This window comes from Phaeoacremonium minimum (assembly GCF_000392275.1).
Source record: "Phaeoacremonium minimum UCRPA7 unplaced genomic scaffold PA7_03_scaffold_592, whole genome shotgun sequence".
NCBI classification, from domain to species: Eukaryota; Fungi; Ascomycota; class Sordariomycetes; order Togniniales; family Togniniaceae; genus Phaeoacremonium; species Phaeoacremonium minimum.
Genome location: NW_006921494.1, coordinates 308,957 through 328,001, shown reverse-complemented (window position 1 = coordinate 328,001; position 19,045 = coordinate 308,957). Strand labels below are relative to the sequence as shown.

At 52.0% G+C, this 19,045-nt stretch overlaps 3 protein-coding genes across 3 annotated transcripts; 1 reads left to right on the top strand and 2 right to left on the bottom strand.

Annotated features, from left to right (window-relative positions):
• Window positions 1-451: 451 nt before the first annotated feature.
• On the top strand, window positions 452-2,164 carry UCRPA7_8404 (hypothetical protein; the record flags this gene model as incomplete). The annotated part of the gene is made up of 1 exon (XM_007920917.1): window positions 452-2,164. One exon carries the CDS (start codon window positions 452-454, stop codon window positions 2,162-2,164), a length of 1,713 nt encoding a protein of 570 aa, XP_007919108.1.
• A 1,676-nt stretch (window positions 2,165-3,840) lies between these two features.
• UCRPA7_8403 (putative sterol o-acyltransferase protein) lies at window positions 3,841-5,636 on the bottom strand (the record flags this gene model as incomplete). Its single annotated transcript, XM_007920916.1, has 3 exons — window positions 3,841-3,867; window positions 3,934-5,416; window positions 5,470-5,636. 3 exons carry the CDS (start codon window positions 5,634-5,636, stop codon window positions 3,841-3,843), a joined length of 1,677 nt encoding a protein of 558 aa, XP_007919107.1.
• Window positions 5,637-10,180: 4,544 nt separating this feature from the next.
• Window positions 10,181-11,626, bottom strand: UCRPA7_8402 (putative camk protein kinase protein; the record flags this gene model as incomplete). The annotated part of the gene is made up of 1 exon (XM_007920915.1): window positions 10,181-11,626. One exon carries the CDS (start codon window positions 11,624-11,626, stop codon window positions 10,181-10,183), a length of 1,446 nt encoding a protein of 481 aa, XP_007919106.1.
• Window positions 11,627-19,045: the final 7,419 nt, after the last annotated feature.

Below are 19,045 nucleotides of genomic sequence, written 5' to 3'. Positions count from 1 at the left end.
TGCCCACTCGCTCGGTCGCCGCCTCAACAAAACGCTGACAACAGCAGCCCACGACCTCAGGAACGGCCTTCTGTTTTCCCCTCTATCTCGCTCTGCGCCATTTGATTTGATTGTGTATCGGTTTTGGTGGATGCAGCCCAGAGCAGCGACCACCTCACAACGCAGTCTCATCCATCGTCACACGTCCGGCACGTCACCATCACACGATCCCCCCTTCGCTTGGCCAACACCCCCCCTTCCCCAGCCGTAACACGTGCTGGGCCCCCATCCTGCCGACCACTGTCTGTTGATCCACCAGTAGCGTCGTGGTCTTCATCAGAGATCACGATACTTCCGCAACTACAACGGCGACAACACTGAGGCCTTATTCTTTCGCTGCTGTCCGGCAGTCTTGTCGACAGACTACGACAACGGCGACTCTTTCTCCACACTCTTGGACTCCACCGCCAAGATGAACGCTCCCTTACCACCAGATCCCTACAAGGCCCTGGGCGTAGACACGAGCGCTGATCCCGCCTCCATCAAGACTGCATACAGGAAACTGGTCTTGAGATGTCATCCCGACAAGGTCCTAGACCCGGCTCTAAAGGCCGTCAAACAGGAGGAGTTCCAAAAGGTGCAACAAGCATATGAAATCCTCGGCGATGAGGACAAGAGGAGAGAATACGACCTTGAGGTCAAGGCACGGAGGTTACGGGAAGAGCTCTACAAGAACGGTCCTGCCGCCGGGACACCGCCCAAGAAGTACTACAATGTCAACATTCGAACTGCGGAGCCACCGGCGGCGTCGTTCAGCGCTCCCCAACCCCCTCCCCCGACCAAGGCTTACAACCCTTATCCTCAACCTCATTTCTCACAATCGTGGGAGAGCAGGGATATGCCCCATCGCCCTTCAAAGCAGCCGGCATTTGAGGAAAAGACGGCTCGTCGAGCTGCCAGCTATGAAAAGTCAAAGCCGCGAGAAGAGGACCTCAAGGAAGAGCGGAGGCGTCGGAAAGACGAAGAGCGTGAGAGGGAAAGGGAAGAATATCTCAAAGAGAAGGAGAGGGAGAGACGCAAGGAGGAGAGGAGAGAACGAGAGAGAAAGGAAGAGAAGGAGAGACAAAGAGCCGAGGCTGAACGCCGAGAAAAGGAAATCATGAAGCAAGAGAAGAAACGCCAAGAAAGGGAGCGTGAAAAGGAGCGCGACAAGGCTCGAAGACGAGAACAAGAGGAGAAGCATCGGTCGAAGTCAAAACCTGCTTACGTCGAGCCCTACTCCCAGTCGGAAGATGAGATCCCGGTAAAGTCGATCAAGAAGTCGTCGTCAAGCAGCAAGAAACACGCTGAGAGCCCGCCACGGGATAAGTCTTCCCGAAAGGAGCGGGACCGCTCGACACCTCGTGTTGCACGGGAGGAGAAGCTGCAAGATACGCTTGCTTTCGCAGCGGATTACATGGATATGGCTCGCAGAAAAGTCAGCAAGGTGCCGTCATCGCCATATGGCGAGCCGCCAGTACCGAACTACGCCTCGGCATATCCCGATCCGGAAACATGGACTGGACCGCCGCGACGAGGCTCCCATGACGCCAAGTATGCTGCCAAAGGCGATCCTGTCATTATTGACTCCGGTAGCCCTATGCACAAAGGCCCTGACGTTATCAGTGTCTCGCCGCGTGGTGAGCCGCCGATTCCGAGTCTACGAAAATCATACACTTCACCTCCAGGGACTATGGCTCAGCCTCCATCTGCTGCACCACCCCGGATACCCACGATGCATCGGGCTCAGACAATGCAGCCAGAGTATGCACGCGACAGGGGACCGCCACAAGCCCCTGCAGCTCCACTGCCTGACAAGTATGCCAAACACTCAGAGCGACGAAGGAGAAATTCCTTCGACGGCTATCCTGAGGATGATCTTCCCCCGCGAAGCAGTGGGCATCACCGCAGCAGCAAAGCCCAACCCAATGTGAAAGTATATTACGTCGACAAGGAGGAACCTCGTGTATCAAGCTATGACGAATATTACCCCAATAGCGGCAGCTTCCCTAAAGTCAAGGTTGCGCAGCAATACAGACCTGAGCAGGTCTACACCGCAAAGCGGTTCACAGAGGACGACGTCAGATACTCGAACCAGCCACACTCTCAAGCCCCGTACACACAGCAATATGCGCATGCGTATTAAATTACGCCTGCGCTTATATGCACAACGCGAGGTGCCGTGCGCGACATTTTGTGGCTAAAAATGTCTCAACCTTAAGTCACTGGTCAGACTTAACTGCTACCCGTGTCACAAATTCAGGGGCCACCTTCGTCATTGCCCCGAGTTATGGGACGCCACGGTGCGAGCGCCTAGCATTTTCGCCGAGTTGTGCGAATATGTGACTGGCGCTCAAGGACTCGAACGCATCTGTTGTCGGGTTGTACAATTTTTTTATGATGTGATGCGGTAGTCCGTCCTTTTTTCCATCATCATATATGTGAAGACATCAATCTCTCTATATCTTGGCGTTTTCATCAGTCAGTTTGGGTTTTGGTATTCATGGGTACATCTTTTCTTCTGGCGCATCGGGGTCTTTCTACTTTTCTTGGTTCTACTATTGGACATGAACGAGACATTTCATGAAATACAGCAGTAACGAACCATTTTGTGTTATCTAACGATCATGACATTGGGGCTGCATAGGCTGGACGTCGGCTTTAGGACATACAGACGCTGAGATATGAGACCCGAGGACGAGTGGCGCGGAATGGTCCCGAAAAATTGGCCTGCATAACGGTGCAGATCGACAAAAGGCTGGAAGGAGCGGGACGCCTGCTTCGGGGGGCTGGTCGCAATATATTGGCCTCGAAAGGTGACGTGGCCGCTTCTCGGTCAGGTCGACGATTCACCGCGAATCAATAGCTACCGAGTGCAGCCTTGTGGCCGCCTATTGAGTTTTGACCTGGCCTCAAACCTTCACACCAACTCAGCCCTCGCGTCCCTTATCTGTGCATTTCGGTGTCCCAGAGCTTGATCGTCCAGCCAAATGTACGCAAACAACACATTGCTATATGACGATGTATCTTCTTGGGCGGATACCCCCACATACATATACAACAGAAACTTGCATAGCTACGGGAAGAGGGAGGCTATAATGTCGGGCATCGTCATTCATTCGTTTATATCATTCTTGGCGTTCTCGGGCACAGAGGGCGGCAGGACAGCGTCAACACTCTTTAGAGCAGAGCAAGGAGAGGGGGGGCAATTGACGATTCGTCCATTGTGGACGCACAAAACAGCGCCTCGGCTTTGGTCTTTTCTGAGACTCGGACTCTTCTGTGTCTCGGGAGGCTGGAGCGAGATGCTTGTTGTGTGACAGCCTTGTGCTGCGGTCCGCTGGGAAAGCATTGGAGAGGGCAATCCTAAGGCCAATGACCACCCTAGATTATCTACCATGTTTTGCTGTGGTAGCTAGCTAGTTTTATGAGCATCAATGAGAACTCATGACCATCTGGTATACTTTTATCAGAAACAAATTTGTCTCAGCTTGCACAAGTGTGGTTTTTGTTCTTATCATGACTTGATTTTTCTATTTGCCATCTACTAATGATGATGTTGATGCATGTATTGCCGCACCTTGAGTGCAAACAACCATCGCTGGAGAGTATGCTAATGATAATGTGTGGGTATAGTACAGGAAAGAACAGAACGCCGCCTGACTTGATGTTTGTAGGAAAACGCGGATACTTGTATGTGCAACCAGTCCCGATATTTCGAAACGAGAGGAAGATGCCGAGGGGAAGATGTGCGCAATGTATATCTATCTATAAATACATGGGTAATCAAGATTGCCCTTCTAGGTTTGTATTTTACCTGATTTAGACAAGAACATAGAGCGAGCAGATCTATTCATCTCATGTTAGCATTAGGATCGATACAAGTCTCATAATTGAACGAAATGAATGACTTACCAGACTCAAGCCCAGGATCATGGAGCACCAGAAGCAGACATTGTTGAGCGTCTTCTTGCCGCGCACCCACTTTGTGCGCTGCAGCACGACGATGGGCAGCTGCAGCATCTGGCAAACGAAGCCGTAGCCGCGCAGCTTCTTGGTGATGCATGCCATGACGATCTCATGGCCGACGGCGCTGATGAGGAAGGTGATGACGGTGGCCAGGGGCTTGCCGACGTGGGAACGGCTGGCAGAGTAGACGTGGCGACGCAGGAAGCTGTACACGGGCACATTCCACTCGCGCGAGAACTCCATCCAGTCGGTACTGTTCCACCAGTCGCTGTAGAAATGGCGATCGGCGAAGTGGGTGATCTCCGCGAAGGCGCCAAGCACGTACTCGAAGATGACCAGGAAGACGAGCAAGAAGGTCAGCATGAATGGGAAGAGCAGCCAGGAGACCGACTCGGCCAGGATCAGCAGCGTTTCTGTCGCACTGGGCTGGCTGGCCAGACGCGCGGATGAGCCGGCTAGGATAGGCAGAATGAACTCCTCTGAGATGATTGTCAGGAGGAAGATGCAGCCGAACACTGCAATTATCTTGGAGATCAAGTTCTGCCAGTCGATGGACTCGTTGCGGGGGTACTCCAGCTCATAACAGAGCGTAGGGCACAAGAGATAGTCGATATAGTTTGACCACGTCAGGTTACGCGGGTAAGTGACATTGCCCATGGGGCTCGTGAGCTCACGGGCAAGATCTTCACGTAGTTGCACAACCTCGTCATCATCTCCGGTTCCCAATCCCTTGCCTGCAGACTCCGCCCGCCTAGGGCTAACAACAGTGCCACTCGGATTGTCGGGAGTTGGGTAGAAGTAGGCGGGTTCTTTGGATGCCGTAGACGGATTGTCGAGATCCTGGAGACGCTTCTGAGTCTCCGATAGATGTCCGTTGTAGAATGCATAGGAGTGCATTTTCATCAACAGCACCATTGTGTGCAGCAAGAAAAAGACTTGTGCCGTCCATGTCCACTCAAGGATGAACGGCAGCGCAACCCACAGTGTCAGCCACGCCACCTGGTAGATGCTCTGTAACGCCATACCGCCCTTGCCCCAAGTCATCGCGCTTCCGGACTGAGCTCGACGGAAGACCTTCTGGAGTGGAAATGAGACCGCCGTGCTAGCCACCATGGCGAAGTCCGCGAGTGCGAGATGCCATAGCTTTATGGTAAACAAGCCCCAAATCTGTACTCTCATGGGGTTTCCTGTCTCTTTGATGTTGCGTAGCATGGATGTGATAGCCATAATGGCCAGCCCGATCCAAAATAGATTAAAGAAGCCATGGAAATCTCGATAATCGGAGTTGGGATCAAAGTGCGACACTCGTGAGGCGAATTCGATGGTCGGAAAGATGCGCCGCCGTTGCTCGGCGCGGACCTGTTTTCGAGCGGAGGAGAGTGACTTTGCTGATGGTGGTGCATCTTCTGGTACCGGTGTTGAGCGTCCGCTACGAACATATTAGCTGGTATATCGAGGAGTGGTGGGAGAAAGGAGACAGACCTCGTCATGCCGGTGGTGGCGCCGTTCTCAGGTACGTCAAGGTGCCCATTGCTCTCGTCAGACAAGTTGCTAACATGCGACAGCTGTGAATGCACTGGCTTCCGCGGTCGCGGTCTCAAGACGTGATCATATGCCCCGTTGGATGCGGGCTCAACAGCCGTCGCCATTATGAATCGGGATCGTGTGGGCGTCGTTAACAGGGTCAAAACCCGGGTGCGCGGTTCGTTCGGGATACCCTGGTAGGAGGAAAGACGGGATAAATAGCCTTGATTTAGCTACGTGATGGGAAGCTTAAAGCTAATCATAAGCCTAAAACGGCCGCAGAGGAACAAAAGACCACAAAACAACGAATTATTTTGCTTAAGCAGAACAGTTCAGAAGTGAAGGCATCTCCATGTTGAGCTTGGATGTTTCAGACAGCTTTAGCTTTTCTATCTATCGATCGATCCTTCCCTCGATGGAACCTCAAGTCATCCCTCTGTCAGTCAACAAACAAAAGTCGCCTCGGCAGGCGTCAGCCTTAATCGAGTTACGTCACGGCCACGTGATTAGTGGGATGTCGTGGGCATGGCGCTTTCCAGGTGGGAATTGGGAAAGTGCCGCTGGCGTCCTTCTCCGGAACTGCGGCGATTAACAGCTTCCCGCTAGAGTGGTCGCCTAATTTCCTTCATCTCTGATGCTAAAGGTAATGGCGGCAATCCAGAGGGATGAGAGGCAGAGGATTCGAAGACGTCAATCTGAGCCGGATTCTCTCAAGGCGCTGCCTCAGCTGGGCTGTGATGAGACGCTCCTCCACCCTGGATTAGGAACAGCCACCCAAAAGCCACAAACAGCAGTTGCGAGGCACGTCTGATCACACAGTCCGGATTGGGTGTGATCAACACGGCCGGGCTCCCAATATGGTCGATGACATATTCAACGACATGTTGCTACTGTCCTGTCACTTTACCTCACTGAACGTCACTTTCAGCTGCCTGGATTTCCTTGACGATCATCGCTGCTAGGGCACACAACCAAGACAACCCAAGATGGCACTGGCTGGAAGAGCCCCAGCAACGCCAACTCATACATTGCGCACCCAAGGGGACCGTTGGGGAGCCTCAATCAAGTCTCAAAAGGGTGGTCAGAAGCGGCAAACGAGTGTCTGCAGCCAGCCACCCCAGAACTATCCCGCAAACTGGAACTTATCACGGACTAGAGGCGGCTCTCAGAAGCCCCAGACAAGATCAGTGCGATGTACACGAGTCTATGGCCCCCAAGATTGCGTTAACTAAGCAATCCAGAACTTCCTAGGCGAGCCTTATTGATGAGGGGTTCCGGGAATGCCGTGCGGCCCAACCGTTTGGGGGCCGCACTATGCAGGATCGAGTCTATCGTGCTATCGACATGCCCTGCATTGACTTCCGGGTCTGTCATGGCTAATTTCCGTCCATCCAGTCATGTCCTTGTCCTGGCCATGTACTGTACAGTTTGATGTCTTTCTTGCCAATGATTTGCAGGATGTGACACAGAAGTACACCACCGTAGGAGCATGACAGTCCTGCCAGGGAGTCCTACAGGTTCAACAGGGGGGCCAGTCTTATGCTCGAGCTGGTAAACTCTAAGCATACCGCAGCCTTGTCTGTTTCAACACGCAGTCTATCAGCTTTGGCATTCGCCCCCCCCCCCCTTCCCCCATGAGGGGGTTCATAGCGTTAAAAGCCAAGCCCCCGATGCCATATCAGCATATTCACTTCCCATTGAGGGAGTGTTAAGTCCATTCACGAGCAACCAGTACAGCAACTGTCACCACGATGGCGCAACAAGGACACGCACCAAGATGGGCAAGCAAAGAGGACTGGCAACAAATCCGACCGTTACTGACTCAGCTCTATCGCGAGATGTCGCTAAAGGATGTCAAACAAATCTTGGAGAAGCAGCACAACTTCTATGCCACGTATGCCAAAGCCAGTGCTTTTGCGATCGTCACCCAATCTCCAGGCTAACAAGCAGATTGAAAGATCTCGCATGTATAAGGCGCGGTTCAAGAAATGGGGTCTGAGCAAGAATTTCCAGACAGAGCATGTCCTCTCATTGTTGCACTCCCAGCAGCAACGCTCTCTCGAGAACAAGACATCCGAGTTCTTCATCCGAGGAGTCAAAGTCGACTCCCGCAAGCTTCAGGCTTACTTGAAGCGGAAGCCAGATGTTGTTGAACGATTCGAAAATGGCGCTTGTCCTACAGTCATCGCGGCGGGGGAAGTTGCATCACGAACCCCTTCCCCATCACCGCCTCCAGATTCGATACCGATGCCACTCCCGAGATCCAACACAAAGCAGAAGGAACTGCTCGATGGCCTCACCTTTTATATCGATGATCTGTGGCCGACGGATGTCTGGGAAGACGGCTATCAAGACTACCCAAGTACAACGGCCCGCCCCACTGACTATATTGAGAGCCTAAGATTCTTGTGGGATGTCCTCGTCCTGCCACTTGAACGTTTCACCACCCACAGAACGGCCCATCTGTGCGATCTCACTGACCTCGTCAACAGTCCTCTACCAGGAGTATTGCTCGACGAACCTCCGTTGCTTCTCAGCTGGGCGCTCGGGTTAATGGCTTTCTTCAACCACGTCGCAAGTCAGAGCATCTTGCGGGAGTTCATGGCATGCTTGGTACATCTGACTCAAAAGAGCTTGGGCGAGAAGCATAAGCTCGAGGCTATATGGCTGTTAGCGTACGAAACGCTGCAAGAACGAAGTAGCGAGGCATTGGACGACGTATACAATTGTGCTATGGTCATAATCACTCGATCGCGGAGGGTAGGCGATGGCCTCGTCATCGAAGGCGTCAAGGAACTTCATCACCTGTGGAAGCCTGGAGGTGGCCGAACATATTTGATACCCGATAAGACGGCATGAGATGCGTCACTTCAGAAATGACACTTGGCTAGACTTTATACATCAGGATGTCAATGAGCGGGTGAGCGAGCATATTATATGCAGTTTGATATTCTTGATCCAGGACGCACAACATCATCGTATATAGCAATGCACTTCTTACCAGCACATATGATTTCTGCTCATGTTTGGCCTTAGTGCCGCATTTTTTTTTTGGACTACATATTGGGGTCTAGTAGCTGTTGGCCAACTCCAACAGACTACTGGGTGAGAGTCCATTCGCAATAAACTGTTTTCGGATATTCCCTTCACATCATGTTCCCTATTTATTGAGTGTACCTCACACATTGAACAAGTGCTGTCAATCAGAAGGTTCAATAATGGTCGCCAAATTCCAAAGCACCGCCTACCTACTTAACGGGAGCTTTACCAACACTCTAAGGTCGCTAAGTGTATTGCGTTCAAGGAGGCTAAAGTCAGCTTTGCTCGGTTTTATCTCTCAGGAACATCACTGATGATGTCATAGCCGCCATCGTCGGGCTTCAATGCATTGAGGCTCACCCAAGACCTTCAGGGGTGTCGAATGCTCCCATCGACACTGGGGAAATAGGACACTGCCTCATACAAGCCACGAATCTTGTTAAGCACCAATCAGTGCCAGATATGATTGTGATTGGTATTACCTAAGTCCCGTTAGCCAAGCAAGGACTACAAAGTTGTGGCCAATTTCTCGGCCTCGCGCTCTTCACTGCAATTTTAACCTCACAGGAAACCTTCCCAGAATTCCTTTCGAAAATGAAAGAATGCGTATTGGCTCCAAAACAGTCTCCCAAATGCAATGTATCGTGCTAAGCACCAATCATAGTCCCCATCCAAGCGGCAGGCAATTGAGCTGCACTGCACTTTAGCTTCATCGGAGACATGTTGAGCGGGAAAGCATTTATCTGCACCTTTCTCAAAAGCGGCAACGGCGGCTAGCCGTGCAGCAGGGCTATCGTTCACTGCAATCTTAGCATACAGGGGACACTCTGCGCAGCAGGAGACTTAGGGATCCATCATCCTAGATACCATCCGAGTCCAAGCATAGCATCAAACACCAGGCTGTTTAAGAGGAGGGCATTCGCCAACCCATCCGTGAACATAACACGGAGGGTGAAAGAAAGACTTGACGTTCCTATGTTATTGCAAGCAGGAGACTCAAGAACCGCAGCCGCATGGGGTCTAATCGGTATCAAACCTCTCCTTCGTTTACCACATCACACAAGACACAGATACAATCTAGACCAAGAGGTATTCAAACAAGTTTGATGTTTTGATATCATTTCATATCGAGACACACTATCTGGCCTTCCTTCATTCCTTCTTCCCTTCTCAAGTCACCAAGCCGCCGCCGATTCTCCATGCCTGCTTGCTTTACGTATCTAAAGACAGACACAAGCATCTAAGAAACCAAGACATAACGTCGCTCTCCCCCACGCAAGAACCAAAATGATAGTCTCCGTCGTCTTCGCATTCCTTTCCCTTCTCTTCTTAAGTCGTACAGGTCATCATATTCCTCCTCATATCTCAAAGCATCGAGGGCCCATGCCATGCGTCAGTGCGTTCAAACCCCAAGTCTGATCTGGTCTGTTGTTGCGAATCTCCCACCGCCCAGTCTCCGTCTCTTGTCTTTTTATTTCTATCCGCAGGTCTTAACCAAACAAGAAATTGGAACAAGTGAAGGAGAAAGCTTGCAAGAAGCAGCATATCGATACCGAGTGTGTAAGAAAGGAGTGTGTTTGAGTGTGAGTTTTGATTTATCAAAGAGCCGCCCACACGCTCCTCACTATCGTCATAAGACCTCCTCGCCCTCCTCCTCCTCTCTGAACTTGATCCCGCCCTCGACCTGGATCCCGCTCTTGACCCACTCCATCTCCGCGACCTTGCTGAGCGGCCATCGGCTCCTCGCGCGCTTCAGCAGGCCCTCTGTGATCTCCATCGCGCCAAGCAGTCCGCGCTCCTCGAACTTCTTGACGTCGCCCTCGTGGTCGCCGTCGTCTCCGGCGTATTCTATCCATCGCCACTCCACACGGGCGATGCGATGGCTTGTGCGGCTGCGCATGCGGTGGGCGTCGCTCATGCCTGGGTTGGGGTCGAAGGGTAGACGACTCTCTAGCAATGCGTAGAGGAGCACACCCAGGGACCAAGCGTCTATTGCTCGGCCATCGTACGGCTGGCCCATGATGACCTCCGGCGCGGCGTAGTCATCAGAGCCACAGCGGGTTTCGAGCTTCTCGTCATCTGCTACCCTGCGGGAGAGGCCGAGATCAGTAAGCGTAATGACGCTATAAGGATATGTCTGCCAGTCTATTGACTTGTTGGACAGCTCTGACGGTGAGAGGTTTACAAGGACGTTCTCTAGCTTAATGTCGCGGTGGACAATCCGTCTTTCGTGAAGATATCCCACGGCCCCAACCAGCTCGGAGAATATCCTTCGTAGGAGGGGTGGTTCAAGTAGCTCCCGGTGTGCGGTTGCTACGTCAAATAAATCACCGCCAGGGCAGTAACTTAGGACGAGAATTGCGCGAGTCAACTCAATATTCCATGCCCTCAGATCGACGAGTGATGGGTGATGAATGCTCATCATAATCTCGAGCTCGCGCTTGAGGCTCATCTCGATCCTGTCTTCTGAAGCGCCACCCTTAGGTCCATGTTCGCAAACCTTGACGGCAACTAATTTCCGTCGATCATAGTTGATTTGAGGTTCTGGGGTCAATAAGCCAGTGTCTAGACTCTTTCTTTCGGGCTGTCCATAGTCCTCCTCGTCAGGGTAAGCCGTTTGGCTCGTTGCAAGCATTACACGGCTGAATGTGCCCTGACCGAGCATCTTGATAACCCTCCACCTGCGCAGCTTTCTGTCTTTTCGGCCACGGGCCTCAAAGTACTCATGCCGGCGCTTCTTCTCCTTGAGCGCAGTAGACTCAGAATCCTTTGCGCTCTGAGACGACTCGCTTGGCGGTGGACTTGGCGGCTTCTCTATCGGTGTAAGACCCCGCGCTTCTGATAAATGCGGCTCTCGTCGCAAGTTGCCCTCGAAACTCCCCTCCTCCGGCTTGACGTGCGAGCCAGACACCGTCACCATACGCTTCGGTATGCTCATTGGGTCCGGGATGTACTCGCTGATACTCCTATTCCTCGTATGCGGCCGCTCGTCCTGCTTGTGGGCAATCTTAGCGCCACTCTCGCCGTCTCCCGTCACCAGCCCGGCATACGCCTTTCTCTTAGTTTGGTGGGCCATGGCTGCTGCTATTGACTCGCCGTTTGTGGACACTAGAACCGACTCCGACAATATCGTTGGCAGGGATGGCGACTCCCGCGACGGCGGACGCGCCCCGAGCCGCTTCCATGGCCCGGGGGAGTCGCTCGAGAGCAACGGCGAGGGGAGAGGCGTGACGTCGCCCATGGCGGATATGACAGGGCTGGGGACCGTAGAGCTGGCCGCAGAGGCAGAGCCAAAGGCGTTAGCTAGGGCTGAGGTCTTGAAGCTTGGTGTCCTCGTCACGGGCTTGAGGTTTGTTGCAGATGTCTTGCGCTGTAGGGAGAGTGCGCCAGGGCGACTGGAGGTAGAAGCGGCCGAGGAGAGGTTCGCGTTGCTGTTAAGGCTATCGGTGCGGACTGGAGTTGTAGGCCAGATGTCTGTCTGTATACGTAGACCGTTGCCCGCGGGGCTACTCCCCAGCGGACTCCGCTGGTATCGAGACTGGTCGTCGACGCCCGAGTCGACTCTCTGAGGTGTAACTGCCCCCGACGGTGAGTCTATGAGAGGTGGGGACGGCGCTATCGTATTGGAACGGAATTGGACCTGGTTCGAGGGCAATGGAGGGGTTGTGAAGGACGGAGAGGTGTTGGAAAGCGAGTCTACAGTCGGGGCAGTAGAAGCAGGGCCGAATGGGTCGATATTTGCGTTCTGAGCAGCATTGCGCCTGTTGAGAAGTTGAGCGGCGGCTGTCGCAGCAGCCGCCTCTAATATGTGGGAATGGGAGGTTTCTCCGACAGGTCTGTCATGGTTATCGGGTCCCAAGGTACTCTGGTCTTCTGTCTGACGGAGGACCGGGGGCTTGCGGGAGGTCATGGCTGTATGTATAGTACCCAGACAGGTCGGTCTGGTGGTGGTGGAACCGCTCAGCCCAGGAACCCGTGGTTAAGGGCGAGTTTGAGCGGGAGTCAGAAAGGTCGAGCCCGCTGCCCTGAGGGAGGGTGGCAGGAGAGCGCGATTCGCAGCGGCGTGGGCTTTTGCGAGTCACCCTATCGGGGGGCATGCGAACCTTGCCCAGAGAGCCCAGGCCTAAGGTTGGCTGCTGCACGGGTAGCGATCGGAGCTTGTTTGCTGCTACTGCTGCTGCTGCAGGCAGGTCGGTAAGCGGGCCTCACGTCAGTGATCAAGATAGGCGCAGCGGACGCTGTCCCTGGTCTGGGATGTCAGCAGAGCGTAGCGCAGCTGTGTGCTTAAGCTGGGAATTGTGATGTGGATGCCCTCCTTCCTCAGCTTGTCGTCGAGTCGAGTCGAGTCGAGTCGTGTTTGTCTGTATGTCTGTATGCGTGTCTGACTGTTTGGAGTTGGTGTTTCGGCCGACGACAGAGCAATAGGGCGCGTGCGGTGATTCTCCGGTAATTGGAGGTAACGTTAACGTGAATTAGCTATTCAATTGCAGTGCAGGACATTGCAGTGCGGTCGGTCCAGCAGAGTAAAAAATGGTGGATTTGGAGAAAAAGAGGGGTGCCGCTGCCTGCTTCCTGCCTGGTCTCTGCCGCGATTTCGAAATTGCATGCGAGCCGCCTGACCTCGAATCGGCCGGTTGGGTATGGCTTGTGTCGGAGGCTGTGTATGCACCTGCACCTGCACCTAGAGAGAGCGAGTGGGCGAGTGGGCGAGTGAGGGTATCTCGTATCGTAAAATGGTAGATTAAGGTGGATTGGGAGTGGTTTACCTTGGAAGGTAGATGAATGGGAAAGAGGAAAGAGCAAAGCTTCATCGCATTGGCACTGGCATTGGCACTGTCACTGCAGTGTAATTGCAGTGCCAACCAGCTCTTCGATCGATTTGACACTCACGGCCTTCAAGTGCCGTCTAGACTGCAGAAATGTGGGACGGCCAATTGAGCTATGTAAGTTCCGGCAACTGAGAGACACAATCCAGGCGCCGCCATACTATGTAATTAGACCGCGAAAGTCTACACCCTCGCTAATTACTCGACTCAGGCCCAAAGCAGTTTAACTACGGCGTGGAGATGGCGAGATGACGATGATGCAGGTACTGACACTGACTAGAAGCCGCGGGAGGCTCCTTCGCTTCGATCTTACTCTTACCCAGCAAGACAACGGGAGGCTCTTCAGATATTCGACCCGCCGCCATCACCAACTTTGGCTTCAACATGCCATCTCGGCCAGGCGATTGATATAGAGTACGTAAGAAGAATTAAGGTATTTCTGGAAATGCCCGTGCCAACCATGGACCTGCTTCAAGACACGAACAGCGGGTACGGGTACGGGTCCGGGTTCTGGGCAAATGAATGGAGGCGTCCGTTAGCCGATGGACCATGCCATGCCATGCCATGCCATTCCTGTCTCTCTTTCCCTTCAAATATTCGGGATTGTCTACACGGCAACTAGAAACGAGATGGCCATTGATACAATGTACTCGAATATCCAGGGTATCACGTCAAAGGACTGAAAGCTGTGCCGTCTTACCTTCGGAGCAATATCATCGCAGCCCGCCATCTACCCCCGATCCGTCCATACAGAGATACCCCAAATAAATCCCACGCTACGGGGGGTCGGCTAAGCTTCCCAAGGTTCACCCAGGCGGTTCTCTAGGGCAGCGGGTCCTGTCTTGTGGCACTATTGATTGGTCTGACTGCGGTGCTCACTCGACGGTCTTCACTCATCTCATGTCGCGAGAGGTTAGACACACGCGGCAATCCCCAGAGGGCGGAGACTCTTCAGATTGCATCTCGTTCCTCAGAGGCATTCGCTGTCTCTGATGATGTGGCATGCGTAGGAAATGCCCTCCATCATCATCTAAAGAGAAGGATGAATCGCAATTGAGGTGATCGGCCTGGGAGAAGGACTTGGCTCGAGCGGCTCCTTTGACCGGTCTGCAGGGTTCTCTCTCTCTCTCTCTTCGGGCGTCTTTTCAGGATCCAATTGCCTGCTTATCTTGCATCTTTAATTAGACGTCGAGATAAGCAGCGCCGTTGTCGGCACACACACTCTCTCTTCAGCCCTGCTTCGCTTCGGCGACTCGACGTCAATCCAATCTACTCGAGATAGGGAGTTCCTTGTGGATGCGTTGTGCGACCCGGAACTGGACAAAGCAAGGCTCAATTACGTCTTCTCCGTCTTTTGAATTTACCTGATTTTGTTGCAAGTGAAATCGCTCGTCCGTCATGCCGTCCGTACACTCTCGATTCGTCGCACCTCTCGAGAGCTCGACTTTCCCCACGGTGCCTTTCCCGCTAATTTCATTCGCCCGCCCGCTAACGTGGACTAGCTCGCGCCGCATCTGGGCACTGGCTGCTGCTTTCGGACTCGCGACTGACTCGCTTGTCGCCTGCTCTCCCACACGCCCACGACTCGAAATAGATTAAATGTATGACTCAGCAAGGCATCATTGCCTTCACAGCGCGAGGCTCTTGTAGTTCGATCGATCAAATTGGTAAATTGCTGCGATCGGAGTGATGGCGCACACAGGTATACACATAGGGACTCAGCAAATCCGCCAAGAGCTCTCAGCCCCAGTGTTTCTCCAACCTCCATGTAAGCCGGTAGGGCTGAGCTATATTGGCCAATAGGACTCGCAATTGCGCAGCAAATTCGGTGTCCTGGCGTATGACAGTCGCAAGGGATTCTTACAGTCAGACTCGCTGCCGCAATCTTCTTCAGCCGCTCGATGCTCATGTAGCTCTGAACTTGGTCGATCTCGGCGAAGCAACGAGCAGTTTCATGCCAAACGTCGGTCTCTTGGCTTGGAGGACGTTGTGGTTTGGTGGTTGTGATATGCATGTATGGCTATCCGCTTGTTGGCAGTAAATCAATTAGTTGGAGGATGGGCTCGATTTTGTATCCTTATAGCTTATCTCTCTCACGGTTACTGCCCTGAGAAGAATAAAGAGTCTTCTTCACCTTACAGAATACCCCCAGAGTCCAGCACCAGCCATGATACCCCAACAACCACAGTATAAAACGAGACAAGGCCCGTGCCAAGCCAGCCCACAATAGGTACGTACGCCGTCGCCGCCAGAGCAAGGAACAGAAACGGCACAATCGACAGAGCGTTGAGGAGCAGCGTGAGAAGCGAATACAGTATGCGGAAACCATAGGTGCCCAGTCTCTGGAGCAGCCAACCCCTCTCTCGCGGGTCAGAGCAGAGAATCTTGACAAAGACAGAGATCCCCATCAAGGTGGTAAAGAGCAGCCAGCTGATGCCTATGAAGTTGCGAACGGTTTCTTTTCGAAACGTCGGGGTGCGAGGCTTGACCGTCTCAGCTGGGTCGGCGATCTCAGATACTAAGACTGTGAAGGTGATTTGCCCGCCCAAGACAGCGATGCCGATGATGCCTGTGAGATACCCGTCGAGCCAGCTCCAAAACTCTCTGTCTTCGGGCATTGGCCCATCGGCACGTCGCGTCAGGCTGTGAACCGGGTTTATTGTCGAGTCTGCCGTAGTCATTGCGTCGATACGAACAACTCAGGAGTTGGATGATAAAGCAGTTGAAATCGAAGATAATGGCAACAGTTGAGTCTTCGCTGTGAGATGACTTATAGCAGCTGAGGCTGAATTGAATAGTAAGCAAAGCCTAAGATCCGACCGCGAGCCTCTTCATACTTTACAGGGTTTCCAAACGTGATCTCTGTTGAAGTATTTCCGAAACAAAACGACAATTTTGCATTTGATCGAGGGACAGAGTTCCAATTATATGTATTCGAAGTTTTGAAACATTCTGTTTTCTTGCATCAAGTTTGACCATTGAGATGTTGACCAACACGTGTTGCCTGAGCTGCGGCTGAGATATTGATTCCTGTACGACAGTCTTGATTCGTATTTGGCCTTTTTGGGGATTTCGTTGCCTTGTCGCCCCTCCACGAGGTCAAGATTCTGATTGCGCCAGTGAGTCCAATGTCTCATCACTTCGTGGCCCTCCCTGGTATTCTAGTTTAGTATAGTTTCGCACAACCACGCGTGTGTCAGCTCGGGAATGTCTATAGCCTCTCAAGTGGTCGACAACACTAGGTCTTTCATAAACCCGTGAGCCACTACAACAGGAGTACCGCCTTTGCCAAGTTGCCACTCGCCCTGTTCGTCATCCAGGTCCGGCAATGCCATGCGAAGCAAATGTAATTTGCTATCTGCCTGTCGAGCGATCCTGCCAGACGCGAAGCGCCCACGTCCTTGAAAGCAGTCTGATAGCCGCTCCACCATGAGGCTTGAGAGTATCACGATGAAGCTGATGCTTAGAGTAATGATGACGCCGAGGGCATTGAAGTCCCGTGCCCCGCCTGCCAGAGAGACAAGTTGGTTTTGACATTGCCTGTCGTCGACATCCTCCAATGAAAGGTTAAAGATTCGCATCTGATCTGTAGATTCAGGGCCCTTGGAAGCATATTCAATCATACTAGCTTGAATCACTACTAGGCTGGTCAGATACCAGCCGAGAGCTTCCTTCTGCCACTGATTTTGGGGAAGAGGAGGCGAAAACCCCAAACCATAATCACTTAAGAAGAGATTTTTGGCCCACAGTGCATCTGATCCCAAATACTTCACTTGAAAGCCAGGATCTCTGAGCTCAATGAACTTTAGTAGTCGTTGCGTAGTCACGTTCTGCGCGGGGCTCAAGGAGAGGGAATCTAGATTGGGAAACATGCGGAGGTGACCATAGGGAGGCGTACACCTACTCAGTGTCGGATTGCATATATTCCACTCCATAGCACAACCCAATGCGCTTTCCCTCTTCTTGGAGTCACAGTCTTCCCAGTGGCCAGAGCAGTCGGTGACGGAGAACCATGGGTCCAGAACCCGCTCATCGTATATCATATCTCCTGAAGTGCTTCTGTTGAGAAAGAAGAAAAATAAATCAGAGTCCGCGCGATTGAACTCAGATGGGGGTCCCCTGAAAATCCAGTCGTAAAGACGGTCGTCGGGGTCCTCTCTGTCATGCCACATATCCAGACTAACTTGCTAGGTCAGACTCAGCAACATTCAGCTTTAAACCGATTTCAACTTACAAGACGTTATAGAATGGAATCGGCGCATGATCTGATATATATTGTATGATGTCCCCAAGAGACAAATCAGAGAAGAGCTTTTCTGGATCCCGAAGAGGGGAGCACGTCATGTTGACTTGGAAAGATATACGGTCTTCGCGTGGGGCGTTGATACCAGGCATTTCGTGTGAATTGATCTGTCCAGAGATCATGGAAAAGGCGCCATCTGGGCCGAGAGTACAGCTCGTAGCATCTGGGAAAGGACATGCAGCGGTAGTCGAAACATAATAGGGCAATTTCTTGTATTTGAATATAGACCGTGGGTTGCTAAGAGTCGATGTGTTGAGGTGCATTTCAGAAACGTAAGCTTTTGCTTGTTGCAGCTCTTTCTTGATCTTCAATGGAGGGTACCCTTCGTGATCCAAGGGTTCGTGATCCGGGGATTCAGTCTGAGTTATATCTCCACAAAAGTTTGGAACCATGCGACCTACTAGGTTTCTGGATTCTGAGACTCGAGATACTAATATCGATGAGACCAGAAAACCAGTAAAAATGACCAGAGCAGGAAATAGTAAGCATATTGTTCGACGTAGCAGTTTCCGGGGCCGGTGTTTTGTCCATGTGTAGTAGAGTTTGATAAATTCAAAGATAGACTCTGCTATACTAGCCGAATTACGAAGAAGCACCTGGTGTTGTAAATCAACCAAATCTACGGCCTCCTGGGCAGCTTTCCGATGGTGAAGGTAGAAGGTCACAAGACGCCATAGGCTAGATAAGGCAACCGTGACTACGACGGTGAGTGCTGATAGAAGTGCGTTTGAGTAGCTATTACGTATAGTCAGGGTCGCTCCTATGGCAGGAGATCTCGAATGATCTATCCATAGTCCTGTTGCAATGTCAGGCATAGGGCGAGTAACATGTTAAGTATCTCCGATAGCTGTACAGGGCAAGAACGAGTATGAATCCTCACAAGAGATGGGAGTTATAGAGGCTCGGAGTCATTCTTATTTGCCGAATGCTGTCTAGAATGAGGATGACAGCAACACCACTTGCGGCACGTCTGTTCGCCGTGTCGATTGTGAGATGAAAGTGGAAGGAAACAAAGCAAGTGCCAATACGACAGACTTGCAGACAGAGATACTTCGGCTCACTACACTCGGATCAATGAGGTGAGCTGGATAAGCCTTGCTACTATAAGCTTACCCTAGGCCATTTCCTTGAAGTAACTGAGGTAATCTCCAAATGATTATTATACAACTCGTCCGGTTTTATAAAAGCGACTAAAGAGTATGACTTACTAGGTATTAAGCTGATTTATTCTTGATAATAGTATATTCTCCCTTGTTCAGGCTTAGATTGCTTAGATTAAGACGCTTGTTTCTTTTTTATTTTAAAAAAAAAGGTAGCTTTGGGAATAAGTGGTGAAGTGATTAATTTGGCGGTATAGTGTTGAGAA